The following is a 21,482-nucleotide window of genomic DNA, read 5'->3' as shown; positions in this document are numbered from 1 at the left end:
GAATGACCCTGTCTCCACAGTCATGATGTAATGATGAGGGAATAACACCAAAATTAGGTAAAGTCTGGCAGGTCTAATGAAGCCTGCAGGCTGTGGCCCAGTGAGGGAATCAAGGCTGCATCCCTAAGTTTTGTCTGCACGCTTGCATAGTCCTGCAAACTGAATGGTATTTAGTAGTTATAATCCACAGAACCCAGCTCCCTTCTCAAATATTCAGGTGCAAATTAGGAGTAACCACCCCAATCAGTGAGGCTGGTGCTCTACCCACATACCACTGCCCTGAGCTCATCCTGTCTCTCCTGAGCACAGCATATGCACATCAAATTATTAAAAGGTATGTTCGTGGGAGGAAGACTAAGAGCAGCTCTGAGACCCAGGCTCCAGATATTGTCTGTTTTAAGCCACCGTGTTTCAGGAGCCAGGAAGGTGCTCGGTGTCAGCACAGAGGCTGCCCAGGGAGCAGCTCCAGTCCTGCCCAGGGTTTGAAAGATGCTGTTACACTAAATGAGGATTTCTTTCAAACGCTGTAGCTTTCACTCGGTCAGCACCCTAACTGTTGCACCTGGGGATAAAGACTTTTTGGGGTGTAAGGTCCTCAGAGCACCAACACATCCGCCGAATGCCAGGTCCCGGCAGGTTTTCCTGCCCCATCCCAGGCGGGAAGGGAAGCGGGAGCGAGGGCTCTGTGTGCACAAAGGACAGGCTGCAGACACAACCTGCCACCCGCACAACTGCCTCAGTAGCTCTCAGGGACCAGACAGGTTAAATATTTGCATGGGAGACATCTGAAGAAAATCTATAATGCAGCAAAGACCTCAAAGACATTTCCACTACAGCAACCTGATCTTGTAAATACTTCCACACAAAGGACTTCACACACATCGGAAGTGCTTCGAGTGCTGATAAAGACCCTACAGGCCGCAGGGTCCCTCCTCTGCCAGCGGCGGCAGGGAGGGAGCACAGCCTGGGACGGGCTTTGGGGACAGCTTCCCCCGGGGCTGGGTGCTGCCCACTGCCCACCCCGAGGGGAAGCTGCAGGATCCCGGCACGAAGCCCCCTTCCCCTCCTGGCAGCTCCCTCGGGCCTCCCATCCGCAGCAGCCGCGGCAGCCTCGGCCTCCGGGCCCTGCTCTGGGCGCTGCCGCTGCCACGGCCCGGCCTCACGCCCGGGCGGCTCCTGTCCCACATCCAGCGCTCTGAGCTGTTCCTCGGCGCTCCCTGGGCTCGGCCGCGGCACTCGGGGCCAAGACAGGCAGGAATCTCCGTGCTGGTGCCAAGCACACCAGCCCGAGTGCCCAGCTGTGCAGACAGGACACGCTGTGCTGCAGTCAGCCCAGCCTGCACGGCCTGGGATGGTCAGCACAGAAAGTAGCGCTCTCAAGACTCTTTGGTGTCATTCTCCACTATTTAATATCACTGACACACCATTCCTAGAAATATGAAATCACATAGTGGTTGAGTTGGAAGAGATTTTCAAGCTCAGCCAGTCCCACCCCCCTGGGCAGGGGCACCTTCCACTGGACCAGGTTGCTCTGAGCCCTGTCCAACCCGGCCTGGACCATTACAGAGCTCTTACCTGTAGGGATGCCCACCCAAAAAATTTCCCCACCACTTCAGCAGTAGCTAACAAAACACAGCCAGGAGACGATGCTGAGCTGGTGTTCCCCAAGCATCTCAGGGACCATCTCAGGCAGATTCTGCCTCCCCACCCTGTAGAGATGTGTTGTTTATGCCAGAATGGCACTATCAAGGTAAAAAGGAGGTTCTAAAACATACAAGTCCTCTTCCCCAGACTGCCAGGCTCCTATAGGATGACAAAGCTTCCAAACATAGTCCCTACAAACTCACTCTAGTCACAACATCTTGCGAGAAGCTTAAATGAAAATGTGCTAATTTGAGGTCTTTTATTAGCCTACACATATGAAAATTGTTTGAGAGTTCAACAGATATAAGACCAGAATCAGACCAGAATAAATGCCAAGGTAGGTCTAAGAGATTTTTGTCCAACTTAAATAAAACTTTAGTAAATCCCTGAATCTGTAATTCTATGAAAAACAAATAAACACACACAGAAACACCCCCCCATCGGAGCTGTAAGTACCATATTACTGGCCCAGGCTGGTACTACCCAGAGGCTGGTCATCCCTGCCATGTGAGAAATGAATGCAAAATACTGTCATTCTAACAGGGAGCCATCTGCACCCTTTTGTATATCTAAGAAAACAGGACTAAGCAGTGGGAATCAGACTTGACCTCTTGCAGATGTTTTATACATAATTTACCATAAGAGACACTAAAAATATTTTGGCAGTTGCTTCAACGATGGTGAATAAGTTTCTCTAAACAAGATTCAGTAAAAGGGAGGCGTGTAGGTTGTGTGCTTTAAAAACGCCTGGGCGGGGACAGCTGTGAACAAATTCTGCCCCAAACTTTGCCACCTGCAAACTTGCCATGACTAAGAAATAAGCCTGGAAAGAGAAACGTTCAGAATGTTAGCACAGAAATTCCTCTATCTCACCAGGGTTTCCCGCTGCCTCCAAGCACAGCTCAAGTGGACAGTATTTCTACAGAGGCAGGAAAACTGCCTGACAAGCTGCCAGGCTCTGAGTCTGGAATTACTGAAGGATGAGCCTCAAAAAAGTTCAGAAGATCTGTTATGCTTGAAAAAGCACCTAAAATGAAAAATAAAGGGCCAAACCCTGATGTCTTTGATCATTCTCATTTGAATAAACTCCTACTGACACAGTCAAGCCCAACAGACAACGACCTCAGAACCTGGCCCTGAGCTCCTCGCTGAAACGCATCCAAAGCGCTGGAGTCTCTCAGGTCTGGAAAGAGTGTGAACCTTTCCCGTCCCCACAGAGGGTTAGAATTACTGCAAGAACAAACCCCAAGGAAGGTATTTTGACTCTCTTGTTCCCAGTCTCAGCTGGACCCAATAAAAACACTAGTGTACGCAAAAATAACAATAAGGAGAGAATGACCAGCCCAGGAACCCACGTGCTCTCGTGTCTCTGCAGAGCTGCTCCGTGTGTGCCCAGGAGCTCAGGGCAGAGCACAGGGACCCTGCAGCACTGCCCACCTCCCTCAGGCAGCTGCTGGTGGGCTGCTCATCCCCAGGGATGAAGTAGGAGTGATGTCAGCACCGCCACCTCCTCTTTCCAAGGAGTCCCAAACACATAAATCTCTCCCACATCCCAACACCCAGCTGGTTTCACCCACTGCAGCAGCCAGCCTGTCCAGGCTCCACTGCTGAGTTTGTGAGTGCTCCAAAAGGGGCTGATCAGGACAAATGTGTCAAGCATCTGCAGTACAGCTTGAATTATCAGATGTGCTGAATACACAAAAATGTTAAGTTCTACCAAGCAGGGTTCTTATTCTGCACCAATAAAAGCTGAAATTAAGAAAATTAATTTTATGAATCAGAGTAAAAGTGTGTCTATGCATTCTCTCAAAGGGACTCATTGTAACATTCACTTCTTTCAGCAAGTGAAAAATATGCTGAAAATAAGGTTGCAGGATGCCCTGGTGTTTTAAGTGGGATTCTTGTGGCTCTGAAAACCCAAAGGAGCAAAGGCAGCAGCGCAACCTACCAGAAGAAAATGTTCTGGCACACACGGAAAATTCCTTTCTGTTTTAAGATTTTAAGCAAGATTTGCTCTTAGACATAGTCACAAACACAGTTTCAAAGATACCTGCCTTTATAAAGCTTGTGTTGCTGAAGCTCCCTTTTGCCAGATAAAAGATAACTTATTAAATGAAGTACAGAAAATCGTCACTCTTGGGTCAGAGGATATACAAGTGTGACTATTTTGGAGTAAGGGTTAAAACACGTGGGCAAGGACTGATCTTCTTACAGCACCTGGGGACACCTGGAACCAGCTGCACCCTGAAGACTGCCTCAGGGGAAGGAGCATGGAGAAAAGTCCTCTGCACCACCCCCTTTGGAGAGGTTTCTCCCTACAGACACGGCACAATTCTTACAACTGCTCTCAGGGCATGAGCAACAGAAATAGCGCACCGACCACCAAAAATCAGGTATCACATTAACTCTCCCTTTAACACCTTTGGTTTCACATATTTATTTTTGGAAACATTTATCACGGGACTTCTCTTAAACTGTTACCCCTAGTCCTCAGCATATGTAAGACTATATACTTCCCTTTTACTGCATTTTAATTGCATGAGAAGTTTTAAAAGTCTTTTTTTTTTCTTTCCTGAAGTCATTTGGGACAAAAGGCATCTGGCACTGGGTATTTAAATAAGACCTGTCAGAACTGTAAAATTAGTTTTATGTTTTAATAAAGGTACTTTAAAAATCTCAAATATAATTCTGCATTCAAACCATAAGTGTTTGGATTAAGAAAAGCAGATCCCATGTTAAATCTTAATATAAAAAATAAGTCAAGTACAGAACTAAGCCAGTCCTCATCTGTGGCATTATAAAGAGCAGCAAAGAGGTAATATCTCCAATAGCTTTTTTGGGGGGGCATTCTAAGTTTAGAGAAGCAGCATTGACAGCAGAAAATATCATATTTATATTATATTATATTATATTATATTATATTATATTATATTATTTGCTATTTATTTCAGTTTATCTAGAGACCCAGGCTACCTTTAAAGCTCAGACTCAGCCCCCTGTTTCCATCCAAAATTCTCTCAACTCTTTCTTATTCTCCCTGGGACAGACCATCCTGCCCTCCTCTCCCCACCCTGAAGGGGTGGCCACAAGGACCTGTATGGCAAAAGATCCCTGGAGGTGTGGGTGCCACATTGGCAGGGGACATTTCTGCTGTAGGTGTGCAGCCCACATCCATCCAAACTGGGATTGACAAAGCTCACTTAGCTTGGAGGGCTCTGTGATCAGCTCTGCAATGGGCACAGAATTCACTCCAAGGACCTGCAGACATATAGACAGAGGACAAACCGAAACCTCCTCCCAACACTCACTACCCTCCACCAGAGAGCACATCCCTCCTCCCCACCAGGACACCTTCTGACTCCCCTTCTGTCACCCCATCCAGTCTTTGGAGTGCACAGAGAATTGCCCACTCCTATGCCTACACAGACCTGAATATTTTAGGCAGCCCTTGGCCACATCTGTGTGCCAAGCCCGAGCACCAGGCTGCCCCCACCTTTGGCATGGGAGGACAAAGCCACCTTCAAATGCCACCAAGGTGACCAAGTCTCCCCATGTTTGCCACCACCTGAATTCAGCAACCCCTGCTGGGACACTCATAGCCAGCACCACCAGAACAGAGGAAGCCAAGGACACACCACAGTGGTGGGACAAGAGACAGCCCCTGGCCAGCACCACCTTCTCCAAGGGCTTTATAGCCCAGCACAAAGCTGCAGCCTGACCTGTGCCAGAAGGGAGCCACTTCTCCATCCAGGACCCCAAAGGAGCAAAGGAACCAGCTAACACGGACTAAGGAGCTTCAGTGCAAGCTCCTGGTGGGGAACTACCTGACCTTTACGATCCCTTCCAAACCTTTCTTCCCTTCCTTCACTGTTCTGTGACTCTGTGGAGTGGTTTTCCAGGTGCTCAGCAGGCCTGGCCCTCCTCCGAGGTCACGGTGTGGATGAAGGGAGCAGGCAGGGAAGTGTCACAGGTGCAGACAGGCGGGGGCAGCCCCCCTCCCCCAGGCGTGCTGTCACCTCCCTGCCGCCAGCTGCCCAACCTGGCACTTCAGCACAGGTCACCTCTGGTGTGAGGAGTTAACGCTCATCCCCCAGCAGGCGCGATGAAAAGGAGACAAAAAAGCAGGATGCTGGTGAATGACAGCAGTGGGTGGCCCAGCCCTGCACACAACAGGCACAGCCAAGTGTGTCTGGCACCAGACAATGCCTGGGCTGGAGGTGTGTGGGGCGGCAGCGCCAGCGCCGTTCTCACGGCGGGGCACCCGGCCATGTCGCCTCACAAATCCACTCCTCTCTCGCTCCCGGGTCTTCCCCGGGGTTGGATTTGTTTTTTTCTGTGCTGTCCTTCCTGTTGGGACATTTGCAGCCCTGAAAAGAAAGCAGGTCAAACCCCCTCAAACGGTGTATTTAGAGCTTCCCCTTGGGTTCCTGTGGCTTCCTTGCCATTTCCCCGCTGCACTGGGATGTGCAGCTGGATTTTGGGGTAGCAGCCTGACCCCTGGCTGCTCAGGGCCTGATGTCAAGTGCTGCTAATGCATTTCGCATTTGTGCTCGGGGGCAGGAAATCTCAACTTCCAGTGCCAAGGGGTTAATTATAATTTATATAGCAAGAGCTCAGGCTGCGGGAATTTTTTTCTCCAGCTAATTAAGAGGTGCAATTACCTTTGAGAATCAAAGGGATATTCTGGTACCCAGCTCTGAGAAGCAGATTACAGGCACTTAGGACACAAGGACATCTTTGCTTTTCTACATGTTCTTAGTTTTCTGTGTTGATCATTAACAAGAATTTGTCATATTTCTGATCTATCATCACCATGTCCTGCTGACCACATGCTGAAAACCACTGCAACAGGGTAACACAGAGCATTGCTGCTTTCCCTGTGATTACCTGTCCTTCCAGCAACATGCTCAGCTGGCCTGTCACCTGCTGCTCAGGACTCCGAGCAAAACTTCTTGCTTATTAATTAACAAAGCTTCATGATGACCTTGAGGTGGGCAATACCTAACAGCCCAGTCTGTGCTCAGACCACAAGCTCAGGACTACTTACTCCCAAAGCAAGCAGTGCACTGACGAATGTTGTATTAATTTAATTAAAATGTTTGTGTTTATTTGTAAATATTATTATAAGTAATAATTATAAATTTGTACAATAATTATAATAGGTATTGTATTAATTTAGTAATAAATATTACTAAACTGTCCCATGGCAGCCGCTCTGCATTGCCCTGTCCTACCCAGTGGTCCAGTGCAAACAGGAGGACACCATTTGCAAATCCACCCCCTCCACAAGCTCTTCCCATCAGCTCCTGGCCTTCGTGTTTGTGCAGAGGCTTAACAGTTCCAGCTCTCTCTTCTCACCACTCCCGGAGATGACTGCTGAGCCATTTGCAAGGGGCTAATGTAATTGAATATTCAGATGTGGAGAGTGGGGCTTTTGGCTGAAGACAGCAGTGAAAGGTTCTGGGGAACTCTCAAAGTCCTGCTCTGGGGTCTCAGCAGCGTTACACATGCAACACAGGCTGCAGCCTCAGCCTGGCCCAGAGTGCAGAAATAAATCCTCAGCCATTCATTGTTTTTTAGGGATGCACTGGGCCATTGCTCTCAGTGAAATGGAGTGCTTAAGTTAGAAACTGGTGCCATGCAGTTGTCAGCAGCCCACACACACGGCAGGGCTCACACACCCACAGCAGCAGCAGCCTCCACCCTGACCCAGAGCACAGCCAGAAGCAGAGGTGAGGCTGGCAGTGGCAGGAAGACCAACCCTTCCTCTGAAGAGGGGATTCCAAGAAGAAGCTCTGTCTGTGTGGGTTAGAAATGAAGCTCCTACTGGCAAAGGCGACAGGGGAGCTCAGCAGCTGGTACCCAACATCAGCAACTCTCTACCATGACTTGATTACGCTGTGGCAGCTTTATCAGGCTGCCCTTTGATGTGCTGACAGCAGCAAACCGCCTGTGTTGTACTTGTGGCCACGCAGGCTGAAGCACACACCCCAAACCCTCAGCACGTGAGGCGTTTTGTTAAACGACGAGGCGATAACACAGATAACACAGCTGACACCTCGGCATGGAGAGATGCCTACTGGCACTGCTCATCTCACAGGGAGCTCCAAGAAGCTCCTTTATGCCTGACAACACTTATCCCACAGGTATTGCCATCCTTTGGTAGGTGGCTACCAGAGAAAGGGCACATCAGTTGTCATAAGCCATTTTACAAGAACATCTACAAAACTACACAGACCTGTACCAAGCAGAGCATTTTCAGTACAACCAAGTCCCCAGAAAGAATAATCTGTTTCTCTTCAGGAGACTAAGCAAAAATCAGGAAGGCTTTCCTCAGCAAAGGTTGAGAATAATGAGGGTAGAGGAGAGGATGGTAATTTTTAGAACACTTATTACTCTACACAGGAAGGTATTTTGCTCCTTGTTGGTGCAGGGAAGAGGTTTTGGGAAAGGACCTGTCTCAGCCCTGGAAAAAGCAAGAGAGGGATTACAAAACTATGCTTGTAGTCTCAGCTTAACCCACGAACCTGCACAGCATTCAATGAAAAAGGTTGTAAATGCTTCATCAGCAACATGACCAAGCTACATAGGAAAGAAAAAGAAAGGAAGGGCAGATCCAAAGGGAAATAAATTTACTCCAGCATTACCTTTCCCTACAGCTTGCTATTTATTGAAGAAGCAGCAAAAGCTTCAGCGTGCTTCAGGATACAAATGCTGACACGGAAATTCAGAGCCCTGAACCACCTCCAACAGGGAAAATATACTGACCGCAGTCTCTTTGGAGGTCAAACAAAATCAATAGCCTTTCTCTCCAGTCTGTCTCTAAACTAAGCTTCTTTCAAAGACATCCAGAGAAAATGGATCATCTTTTGTTGTTGTGTGTGGTTTTGGGTTGGGCTTTTTTTTGTTTTGCTTTTTTTTAAGTGGTCAAACATTCATAGAAGCATAAGAACTCCTTCCTCCCTAAGCATACTGAAAGGATTGTATAGAAGTCAACACTGCCCATCAGTTTTACTACACAATAGATGAGTTATCCACTTCTTGGGGAGGAAACCAAGCTGGAAGCTGCTTAGTGCTTGGCAAGAGAGGAAAAAATAAATCAATGCATTTGCTTGATTGGGGTACGTTTAAAGCTGGTTGTCAATTAGTTCAACACAGTTTGCTGTTAGAGAGCACAACAGTTTAGCCCCAGGAGCTGAAGTTTGCTGCATTTCCTCAGATTCCTCCTGCTGAGAGACAGATATTGGATGCAGCCAGGTCAGGCACAGAGGAGGAGAAGGGGTGAGGCTGAAGTCACAGCCACAGAGTGGGAGCCTGACATCAGATACAGCCAGTGGGGATGGCTTCCTTCTGTTCTGAGCACACAGCACACCAGGCTTGTGTCCAGAGAGGAGCAGAGATGAGAGCTGGGTCTCACCCTGGTACACAGCACGCCTCTCCCCTCCCCAGCACACATCTTCTGAGATAAACTACAGCTTATGCACCCTTGTGCAGATGGCATCGTCCATTCCACACAAGGGGGTCACCCCAAGCTGAGCAAAAGGGCAGAAGGACCAAAGCGGGAGGATGAAAAACTTTGCCTATCTCCAATTTTTAATGTAATTCTTAAAAATCTCAACACAAAAATCACAAATAGGGACAAACAACAAAAGTCACTTCCTAAGGGTCCCTCTGAATGCATCCAAAGGAAAATCAGAGAAAGGGATCACCAATGGCTTTACCTGCCAGTTCTATTCTGACAATCAGTGTTGCAAGACACTCATTCAGGCTGAGAAGGCTCTCAAGAGGTGACCCAGCTCAACCCTCTGCTTCGAGCAGGACCACCAGGGCTGGGGACCTTCACTTCTCAGCTGTGCTCCAGCTACCCCGCAACAGGTCACTCTGAGCAAGTGACATCCTGACCTAAGCACACCTAAGGGTGGCATTAGTATGTCACAGGCATGGCTGGAGAGGGACAGACACATCTGCAGCTGGCAGGGGTCCCAGCACCACCAGCAGGGCAGAGCACTAACCCAGCAGAGTGAGCTGCCCCTGGCCATGACCATGAGACCCTGGTGCCCTCACAGGCACAGGGAGTCACGTTTGTCAGGAGACACCCATCCCACACGGCTGGGCTGTGCTGGCAGAGCCTCCACAGGCCGTGCTCAGGCCACAGGCACCCATCCCTCACTGCTGGGCCATGCTCAGACACAGACACCCATCCCACACTGCTGGGCCGTGCTCAGGCACAGACACCCATCCCTCACTGCTGGGCCGTGCTCAGGCACAGACACCCATCCCTCACTGCTGGGCCGTGCTCAGGCACAGACACCCATCCCTCACTGCTGGGCCGTGCTCAGGCACAGACACCCATCCCTCACTGCTGGGCCGTGCTCAGGCACAGACACCCATCCCTCACTGCTGGGCCGTGCTCAGGCACAGACACCCATCCCTCACTGCTGGGCCGTGCTCAGGCACAGACACCCATCCCTCACTGCTGGGCCGTGCTCAGGCCACAGGCACCCATCCCTCACTGCTGGGCCGTGCTCAGGCACAGACACCCATCCCTCACTGCTGGGCTGTGCTCAGGCACAGACACCCATCCCTCACTGCTGGGCTGTGCTCAGGCACAGACACCCATCCCTCACTGCTGGGCTGTGCTCAGGCACAGACACCCATCCCTCACTGCCGGGCTGTGCTCAGGCCACGCTGTGTCTGCAGCCGCCCTTCAGGCCCAGGACACCTGCCTCACGGCCGGCCTGCATTCACACCACGGGAACGAGGGTTTGTTCCCTCGGGCGATGTGAGGGCCGCCTCATTTCCGAGCGGACACATTTAGCATCCTATCGTTAGGATCTTAGTCCCGTGCCCACACGGGTCTAATGGTGCTGGGAAATCCCGGGGAAGCTCAGAACAGGCTCCAGCAATGGTGACCATCAAACGTCCAGCCCAGCTCCAATAGCAGCAGGAACAGCCAAGGCTAGGAGCTAGAAACAAAAGCGCTGCTGCTTTGTAATGCTTTTTTATCTCCCCTCCTCCAGCCCCCCCAGGTGGGACAATTTACCCGGTGACTATAAAGCTCTTACATGTGCTTGTTAGCACCCCCAAATTAGTAGGTGTAAAGTCAATATCCTTTTGCCTATTTACTCCTAATGAGTCACCAGTCAGAAACTTCACTTGAAAAAAACGGTTACAAATGCAGATGCCGAAGCAAATGAAATAAAGGCAAGAATCACAAACGTTGCACAAAGGCAAGGGGCTGGGCACACCACACAGCACCAGGCCATTGTCACCGGCTCAAACCTAACAGCTTTGATTTGCCTCCCACCGGCTAAAATGGTTTGAAATGCAAGGTCTGAACAAAGGTGCAAGACACAGGAGGAATGGGAGGCACTGCTGGGCACTTAATCTCCTTTCAGTCTCACACAGGAGCTCCAGGAATGGCTCTGTTGAAGTCGGTGGAGTTTCGGGAGTGTAGGAAAAAGGATAATCAAGCCTTGGCTGTAACAGAGATCCAGCCCTGTGATCCCTCCATGCAACCAGCAGAAACCTTATTAGGGATTTGTGCTGAAGTTACCTTTAGGCGAGTTCCTTTGGCACTGGAACCTGGGCCTACATCACTGATGCCAAGAGGACAAGACCAGCTTTTGGGAGCTGCAGTGTTCGCCCTCTCACTAACCAAGTATGTGATTTGAAATCAGGAGCCTGAAGCTTCCCCCAGTCTGCTTCAGCACTCACCCCTGCAGCTGTCCCTGGCCAAGCACTGGGGACACCTGGACAATATTTTTTAGATTTATCTGGTGCTTACATGCCATCCTATTCCTAGCCCTTCCCTGCTGCTTCTCTACTCTAAGGTCCTCACAGCCTCCAGAGGCTGGGGGTGACATCCCTCTCACAAAGTACCTCAGAGCTCCCCTCTCACATTCCAACAGCCATTTCCTCTCCTGCTTGTCCTTCCAAAACCTTGAGTACATCAGATATAAACCAAAGCACACCAAATCGAAGCCAGGATCCCAAGCATGTCACCCACCATGTGGGTCAAACACCAAAGGCTCACATCACCATCGAGCTGCTCAGGAGCAATGTCTGCTCCTTCTCTGCCCCACCAGAGAAGCCCAGAGCAGCTGAGCAGCTCAGGAGAACAAGGACTCCTCTCCACAGTAATACCTGCGGCCAGACCCCTCCAGCCAGCACAGCTGCTGTCGCTGCTGGAGAACACCCAAAGCTCATCACAGCTGAAAGAGGCAGGGCCACAGTGGATGGTGGGGTTTTGTTCGTATTGCTCTGGGAAGAAAGGCACCTTTTTTGGCAGCTGCAAAGGTAGAAGAGGAGAAGGCCTCCAGACACACGTTTCAGCTCACAGAGACAAGGGCAAAAATATCTGAGCACTACCCAGTCACGTTCCAAGCTCCACCACTCCAGGCAGCATCAGCAAAGGACAGACACATCCCCAAGGCAGCTACAGCACAACTCAGGGACACAAAGCTCAGGATATATTGAGAAGGTCTCAGCCCCTGTGTTCACCATGAAAGCATGAACTGTCTATTATGGGCATTCAAAAGTACTGAAAGCTCTTCAGGGACCAAAATGGGCACTATTTATTGCTGACACAGCTCATTAAAAGGGATGCTTGCTGAGTGCAGCTCCCTTGAACCCCAATAGCTCCACATTTCCTCACTGGAAGAAAAGTAGGTGTTTCTTATTTTTTACTGGGACTTCTCACTGCCTTTACATCCAGCTCACCTTCCACTTCTTGAGAGCACTGCGACCGCAGACGCTCCACACGTGTTCTCCTCTGCATCCGACTGGCAAGCAGTCTGGAAAATGCCAGTATTGGAACGGCCTGCATTCAGCGGTTTCTGAATGCTGATCGGAAACTATTTCATTCAAGCCACAGATAGTCATTTTTGGGGGGTATTTTCAGCTCCCTTTCTGGACTCTTCCAGCTTTCCAAGCATCATGCATCAGCAGTTTCTCCTCTTCACAGCTTTGTTATTTTTCACCTTTCTGCCGAACACCGGTGCAGTTCTGCAGGGCCTGGGCTCTTCCCTGTTCCTGCAGACAGCCAGGCATTGCTACTGGCCTTGTTAATGTTTTCTGTGCTCCACCTTGCAGCTGCGGAAATTCCTGACTATCTGTTTTTTCAAAGAGCTGAGGTGAAATCCGAGTGACTAAAGTGCCTTGTTTTTTATAAATTTAACACCTTTCTTGAGGAAACCCCAGCCTGAAAACAGGAACAGTCTCACAGCATCTCAAAGCACGAAATAATTACTTCCACCCAGGCTACCAGTGTGGTTTCCGTTAGCACTGTCTCCTCAGCATCTCTCCTTCTGCAAAGCTTTCATCCTGCTGGCACACCGTGGGCTCAGGGAGTTCTGGGCTGGGGAGGGACACATGAGGACACTGAGATGATGAAATTCATGCTACTTCACTATACATGAGGAACAAAGTTCCTTCTGTGTCCAGTGTCTGGAGGGTCCAGCCCCAGCGTCCCAGCACCCCAGATCACCCTTCCTGGAGTAGGAGATGCTCCAGGTGAGTGTGTGGCCAATGCCAACACCACCATGAGTCTCCAGGAGTCTGACTTCAGGAATCTCAAGCAACAGGCGAGTGAGGTTCCATGATAACTTCAAGGAGAAGTGTAATCTTCGCATCAAGTTTTGTATTCCCCATCCTGTCTTTAGTTAGGCAGTTTTTAACAGGGTTATTGACATTTCTCTTTCTTTCCAAATGTTTCTTGTGAAGGAAAAAAAATTCTTTGGCCCCTTGACATCATGTATGGGAATGTACACAAAGCAAAATGTACAAGAGCATTTGTTGATGATGTTTTCCTTCCTTCTTCTTCAAAGTAAAAGCAATTAAAAACCCTTTTGGAAATGCAGACTATTTGTAGGGTACTTTTACTTGTGCCCCAAGAACTGACTTGAATTAATCAATGACTGGCCAAATGCTTAGACATGGGAAAACCTCAGAGAGCACAAAACAAGGTTTGGTAATAGGCACCAACACAAAACAACTGCAGTGAACCCAATGGAGCTCTCAGCATTTGTGCACAGAATCACTCCTGGCCTAGAAATATACTTAAAATTATGCAAACTTCTTCCAGAACTTCATCGCAGAATGAATTTGGGTTGGAAAGACCCTGAAGATCACCTCCCAGTGTCCCCCCAGCAGTCCCCAGTACAGATTTCAGACAGAAGTAATCACTATACTGAGAAGCACAGAGCATTTCCGGAGCCATGGAGGAGAAAGGGAAGCCCTAAGTTTGTTTCTGTGTTATTTCATCAGAGCCAGGGAAGAACATTTAACAAAGCAGATGCTTGACCTTCATGGGAAAGCACCATAAACACAGCAAGGCAGGAGCAGATAACATCATATTGACCTGTCTTCAGGGGCTGGCATTCACATTTTCATAAAGTGTCTAAGAAGATAAATCACTATACTAATAATATTTGTATTGATTATCTAAACTGAAGCAGCAATCGACTCCATTGTCTCACTTCCTCTTAAATTGCTCACAGATGGGATCCTATTTCCTATTCTGCATTTCTAATGGGAACACTTAAATCACAGTGCGGAATTATACACACACACACAAACTGTTAACAAAAACCCTTTTATGACTCACATGCAAATAAAATTTTTTCACTTTGTAGCTCACTTTCCACTCCACACAAGAATTAAAAATGACAAATTATCAGCAGATCCCTAAATTACCTCTCCTCGTTATTTCTGAGTCTCTAATATTTGCTGACAGACAGGCCTATGCTTTCCAAACCCTGACCAGTGCTTGTGGAGACTTGTGAAGTACAGACACACAGTTAAAAGGAAAGTCAAGGTTCTTTAAGCTATCTCAAGGTCCAGGAGTAGGGAAATCTAAAATCAGTGCAGTGTCAGAGGGAAAATAAATGTAAGGCTTTGCTGTTATGCAGGTACAAAACAAGGACTGGTGCAGAGAGACTGGGCTTCAGGTGTGATGCTGGTTGCAGCAGGAGCTCAGGAGAGCAGCTATCAAAATCAAAAGTAAAGGAAATTGGCAACAAATTAATTTTTCAAAACAGGTTTGCCATTAATCAAAAAGGCTAGGATTTTTCTCAAACTTCTCATCCTGCCTAAGCAAGGCTTTTCCCCACCCTGGTACGAGCACAGAATATGGCAGAATAAAAACAGAAAATGTCTTCAATATACAGATGGTTTGTATAAGATGCTAACAGTGTGTTTCAAATAGAACTTTTCAGAGCCACCAGGAAGGTGAGGGCAACCAGGAGCCCTCGCTGCCCAGAGCAAGCTGGAAGCCCCAGCTCAGGTTTCTGCCTCACACAGAAGCTCCTCCTGGCTCAGCAAAACCCTGAGCTGCCTCAAGCTTCAGCTTATCTGCTTTAAAGGAACAGTTTCACCACTGCCCCACTGCAGATGAAAAGGGGAGACGTTTTAAGGGACAAAATATAATACAGCTCTCAGGGATTGCTGGGCAAGCAGGGAGAAGCCCAGAGCCACAGCACAGCAGCTGGAGGGCAAAGGCTGCTCAGGCCTGTCCCCAGGACCCATCTGACTGTACAGCTGCCATGGTGAATGATCATCCCCTGCGCTGAGGTCAGCTCTGCCCCCGGGCTAAGTAAGTGAAAATAAATGGTTTAGAAGATAAAAGGTCTTTTAAAAAAATTATTTGTCTTGTTGTGATGTCAAAACTGTAATGGGAAGAGACTGGAGGCAGCGATACGTCGGTAAAATGGGAAACAGCCATTCTGATGGGTCAGCACAATAAATTACAAGGCAGATCCCAGCTCATGTGGGATTTGGGGCTGAGCTGCACTGACAGACAAAACCTTGCACGCACCTGTTCCTGGCAAGAAAAGCAGCTTGGAAATACATGTGGAAAAACTGCGGAAATACAGCGATATTTCACAAATCCAAATTGATGTTCGGACTCATCTCTTATCTTTCTTGCACAGAAATTCTGAGCCTTCCAGCCACAATGAGTTTAGTTTTTTTACTCCTGCTCTTTCCAGGAGATGGATCAAAATTGATTCAAACTATTCCAGGAAGGGAAAGGGTTAATCAGATTTCCCAAGGCAGCTTGCTGTTAAGGTGCCAGAAATACTGAGGGAAAGAATGACTTGCTAAAGATGGGACAATGGCACTGGTATTTTGCATTTGTTTCCAGGCTTTCAGATAGAACAAATGGGAGTCATTAGTGAAATGAGTTTAGGGAGTTCTAAATTAGCTGTCAGGCTGCCAAGCCCGAAGAAGTGCTATGTCAGCCATTAATTCTGGAGAGCACCAGATTACCCAAACCTAGGAAGGAATCCTGCAAAATTTAGAGTCAATTAAAGGAGGCTATTTTGCTATAATATTTTCCACACATATTACACCTCCTCATGGAACAGAGCCCACTTCTACCACAAATGAAATCTCTGGCAGGATGGAGTGTGGCTGATGTCTAGACAGCAGTAATGTGCTCTCCGTGGGCAGGTCCGCTGGCATCTCAGGGCAGCTCCAGCCCGAACAGGAGGTGGAGGCTGCAGGACTGGGGCGGCCCCGGGCAGTGACACCCGTTTGCCTCAGCGCCTTGCTGTCCCTGTACCACCCAAAGCAGCACATCTGTGTAGGGCGTGATGTCTGTGCCCAGAACGCCCTTCCCCTTCCCTTCCCCGTCCCCTCCTGACCCCCCTGACAAACCCAAAGACCCAAACCCGTCCCTCGGGTTTCTGAGCCGAACCCGCTGAGCCGGGGGAGCCTCCAGGGGCTGGCACGGCCTCAGTGCCCAGGGCTGATGTCCCACCTGTGCCCTGCCCCAAAAAAGCCTCCCCGCTGTAGACGAGAGAGCTTATCGGTAGGCAGGTTTATAAAGCACAGAGTTTGTAACCTCCTGAGGGACCTGGGAGTGTTTTGAAGCTGTGATGGAATGGACGCACGGAGCACACAGCGCCTGGATGGATGCACGGAGCACACAGCACCTGGGATGGATGCACTGAGCACACAGCACCTGGATGGATGCACGGAGCACACAGCACCTGGGATGGATGCACTGAGCACACAGCACCTGGATGGATGCACTGAGCACACAGCACCTGGATGGATGCACGGAGCACACAGCGCCTGGATGGATGCACGGAGCACACAGCACCTGGATGGATGCACGGAGCACACAGCACCTGGATGGATGCACGGAGCACACAGCGCCTGGAGGTGCCGATCAGGGATGTGCCCCTGTGCCGAGCCCAGCCCCGGGACACCCCCACACTCCGCACATTAAAGTTGCCTCCACCGAGGGGAGCACAGGGCTCTCACACCTCCGCACTGATGGCTATCGCTGCTCCGTGCCCCGCAGGACAGCAGCACTGCGAACAAATTAAACCAAAAACCTCTGAAATACAAATGAGGCAAAAAATGCCTTCACCCAACCAAGAGAGCTCTGCCTGCCCAACTGCGCCGGATACACAGATCGTGAACAAACAGGATAGAATGTCTTCTGCCTTTTGTGAAATGAAAATAAATGAAAGGATCTAAGGTTTCAGGTCACTGATCCCTCTCTTTCCTATCTGTACCATTTATCGGAGGTAGATTATAAAGGTTCCAGGTCCTTTTTTTTTTTGTCAGCAATTTAATGGTTGTTTTTCATCCTTTCATTTTCTGAATGAAAGGACCACTTAGGAACATGTAAAGCAATAATAAGCTTATAATAGAAATACTGTTTTTCTGGGCCAGTGCAAATTCTTTCTGAATAGGTTCAAGGGATTAAAGTAAAAATGCAATTTGTATATACATCAGTCCTTTAATTAGTTTATAGTCTGTTAAGAGATAATATTTTGCTCACACAGATCATCTATTATCTAAAGATCTCAGAGCACCTTAGGAACATCAATTAAGCCTTTAAAAAAAACAACCTTGGGAGATAGGTAAGTGTATTTAGATTAATTAGTGTTGCTGTGAGCAGCAGGCATTATTATTAGATTTAATTTAGTCCAATAATTGACTTATCTGTTAATGGATTGTAATTCATCTGAGAAGGGATCAAATCCATCTGATTAAATGGATTACATCGACTCAATTAATTCTATTAACTGACTTAATTTGACATTTAATAATCTGACACACAGGACCAGATCTTGGCCCCAAAGAATGCATAAACCAAAAATTACACACTGGAATTATTATGGCAGCAGAATTATGCATTGCAGAGCATGCATTTTGCCTTGCACATGGCATTTACACACCTGGATAAAACATTCAAGGGGATTCCTCTGGCTGGGTCCCCCCGCCCTGCAGCAGCATTCCTCCCTGACCAGGGCTGGCTGCTCATTTTACTCTACTTGGGGTGGCTGCTTGGAAAGCAGAAGTTCCCTGCCTGAGATCGGCCACCTCCCCTCTGTTCTGGGCATTCTCTGCAACCAAGAGGTGAGAAGTTTTACAGAAGTCAATAAGCCTTGCAATAAAAGTAACCTCCTTTCAAAGGCAGGACAACCCTCCCATTTGGAAGCTGGATATGTGGGGAAAAAAAAAAAAAAAAAGGAAAAAAGAAACATTTGGACACTGTTGTGAATATAAGGGAAGACGGGAAAGAGGTGTTAAAACATTATTTATTCCGCTATCCTTAAAACGGGCTGGTGCTAAAGGGCTGGTGATGAGCACCAGGGACCTTCGCCCTGACAGAGCTTCCCAGGTGAACCCTGAGCCCGCGTGGCCCTGCCCGATGTCACCTTCTCCTGACTGGACCCGGCTGTTGAGAGGATGCACGGCTGGAGCAGCTCACGGGCACTTTGCCCACGTCTCTTGCCTTTTCTCAGACATTTCTCAGACGTGTTTCTCCTCCCAAAACCTTCCCCAAGCTGCAGTCCTTAGTCCACCAGCCCTCACAGCCCTCACCGTGCGCTCCTCAGCAGGGCCGGGGCAGGAGCCGGTGCCATCTGCGAGGGTGGCACAGCCCGGCTCTGTCACGGGCAGGGAAAGGGCAGGGGGACCCTCAGCCATCTGCTGCGTGGGAGGAGAGGTGTCCTCCTCCAGACGCAGACCTGACCGGCAGGACGGAGATGTGGATCAAAAGTTTACAACTGTTGAGATCCCCAGACCCGGTTTAAGCCTCTCTCTGGTCTTGATCAAAGGTTACTCCATAATAATGCCTCAGGGGGCGGGGTTCCTGGCACATAATGAACCCTGTGTCATTGCTTTTGTGTCCAGGTTGGGCTGTAACACAGATGGTTCTCACTCCAGTAACTCCGACATCTCTCCCCCCTCCATTATCCCAGACAGGAGCTTTGCGTGGTTCCATCCCGGCCCGCCGTGTCCCACCTCACTGTCTCCCCGATTGTCATGCTCTGAGTGCTCCGTGCCAAGCAGCACCAAGAGCAGATTTCCATAACCTTTCACAGCTCTGGGGGCGAGGAGGCTCTGCAGCCTCGGCGCGTTTGCTGAGAGGCTCTGGGGAGGGAGCTGGACGGGGTCTGGGGGGGCAGGCAGGGATGGGGAGGGGGTTTGGATGCAGGCAGGGATGGGGAGGGGGTTTGGAGGCAGGCAGGGATGGGGAACAGGGTTTGGAGGCAGGCAGGGATGGAGAACAGGGTCAGGAGGCAGGCAGGGATGCAGGAGCGGGGTTTGGAGCAGGCAGGGATGCAGGAGCGGGGTTTGGAGCAGGCAGGGATGGGGAACAGGGTTTGGATGCAGGCAGGGATGGGGAGCGGGGTTAGGAGGCAGGCAGGGATGGGGAACAGGGTCAGGAGGCAGGCAGGGATGCAGGAGCGGGGTTTGGATGCAGGCAGGGATGGGGAGCGGGGTTAGGAGGCAGGCAGGGATGGGGAACACGGTTTGGTGACAGGCAGGGATGCTGGAGCTCCCGGCCGGGAATCTCGGGCTCTGTCATGGCAGCAGCGCCCTCGGCCACGAGCGCGCTCCCGCACGCGGGGTTTGTTGTTCAGACACGATTGCATATGTATGAAGGGGACAAGATGGGCTTTGACACATAAATTAGCACTTGTCAGCTGCTCCCGGGAACACTTCCCTGCTGCACCCACTGTAAATGCCGCCTTCTTTCAGCGAGAGGAAAACTCCATCACGGCACCTGACAGGCACCGCGGGCAGCAGCCGCACCGGGCGGCCGCGGCAGCGCCCAGCGCCTCGTTTACACATCAGAGCTCAGGAGGATGAATGCCACAAAATGACACAATAATTAGCAGCCAAGTGGCACTTTTCACTCCTGTAATATCTGGGAAAAAAATTTGGGAATGACAAAGGGCAAGGCTGACGAGACGTGAGGGCGGGGCTTTCTCTGAGAGAGGGGTTGACCCCGCACAAGTGCTTTGGGGGTCACTCCCTCCCTGCCCGGCGCTCTCTGGCTGTCGCTTCCCGCGGCACAGCTCCCGCACCTGCAGTGGCAGCGGCTGCCCTCAGTGCCCAGCGTGTGCCTCATCCCTCCTGAGGCCTCCCGAGGGAACAACCGCTCCCAGATTTTGACCTGCCCTCCTCGAAGCTCGGCTCCACCTCACCAGTGCTGCACCAGACAATCCCATGCGAGTGGCTGAGCCAGCAAACTCTCACACAAACCTCTGCAACAGCACGGGAACGCACAGGCTGCACATCCCAAACACGGACAGGACCAGGCTCTCAACTGCACATCCCAAACACAGACAGGACCAGTGCTCTCAACAGCCCTAAACTCCTCCCAACAGCCAACTAGAGTAAAAGCATCTCAGCAGAAACCATCTCAGAATGAACCAGAATTACAGCATTTTTCATAGCCCAGGCTCTAGCGGCGTTTCCAGCATGTTGCTTGTGTGCAAATCACAACAAGAATAGCTGAATGTGCTATCAGCACAGGGTGAGTGCTGTTTTTCCTGCAAGATCCACACACTCAAGAGATTCAGCTTGAGCTCTGGGGTACTCTCAAAGCTCTCAAGGTCTACGTTCAGTTTAAACCAAATATCCCACCACCCGAAAAGAAGAAAGTGCTTCTTTCAAACACTGGATTCACCCAAACACGAGCCCAAGAGTTCATGGGGAAAGGACTTCCCCAACCACCAATTTAGGTATCATTTATGAATTGCAGTAAGCACACTGTGAGCTCATGGCCCGGGGAGAAAGACATTCTTTTCTTCAACCATATACTAATAAATTGGGGCATGGCAGTATTGTGGGAACTGCCTGCAGCTGGGAGGCAGCACCAGCAAAATAAATCTAATGTTCTTAACCTGGAAATGTTATTTTTCCTTTTATTTTGTTTTTTATTGCTCCTATTACTTTTCTCCCAAGAGGTTCTTAGCACAACACCCTGGATTAAAGCCTTTGACCTGAAGTCTGGGGGATCCCAGTAAATATTCTTACCATATTTATCTCCATCTTCTCCTTTGGCACTGATCCTCCTGCCGAGCACTTGGATGTGCTTCCCACTTGTCCTGCTGTAGAGCTGATAGAGCCGGAGCTGCTTCCTGCTCACATCGTCCCTCGCTCGCGTCTGGTTCTCCACGTGTATCCGAAAATCCACATTCTCCTCAGCAGCAAACATCTGGGATGGTGGGGAGTGGGGAGAGAGAGCAGAACAGAGCATGAGCACAACAGGCTCTGGGGCAGAGGGACTGCACACTGGCCTGCCAAGGGGGGCTCAGGTTTGGCTGCCTTTCATTTGGCAGCAGTGTCAGCAGCCACCCAGAGCTGATTCTCCACAGCAAACCAAACCTGGGCCATTGCAATCAAACTGAGAGTTTTCAAATAAAAACTTCTGCTCATCCTTGCTTTGATTAAATCCTCGTCGACCATGCTGACCATAAATTAGGCTCCCCACTGCATATGCACAGCCTCTACCAGGTTACACAGGCCCAAACTGGAGAGTGGAGACAGCTGAACCCTTCTCAGAGATTTGGTGCATCACC

The 21,482-nt window shown here is 49.7% G+C and overlaps 1 protein-coding gene across 1 annotated transcript in view; it reads right to left on the bottom strand.

The window, feature by feature from the left end:
• Positions 1-21,482, bottom strand: part of FGF18 (fibroblast growth factor 18) — a 64,120-nt gene that overhangs the window by 20,856 nt on the left and 21,782 nt on the right. Inside the window, exon 3 of the mRNA XM_058815368.1 lies at positions 20,938-21,118. Coding sequence (XP_058671351.1) covers positions 20,938-21,118 — 181 coding nt within the window. The remainder of the gene's footprint in view (positions 1-20,937; positions 21,119-21,482) is intronic.

Source organism: Ammospiza caudacuta, chromosome 16 (genome assembly GCF_027887145.1).
Source record: "Ammospiza caudacuta isolate bAmmCau1 chromosome 16, bAmmCau1.pri, whole genome shotgun sequence".
In the NCBI taxonomy this organism is placed as follows: domain Eukaryota; kingdom Metazoa; phylum Chordata; class Aves; order Passeriformes; family Passerellidae; genus Ammospiza; species Ammospiza caudacuta.
The sequence above is the reverse complement of the archived record's forward strand: the minus strand, read 5'-3'. Positions and strand labels throughout refer to the sequence as shown.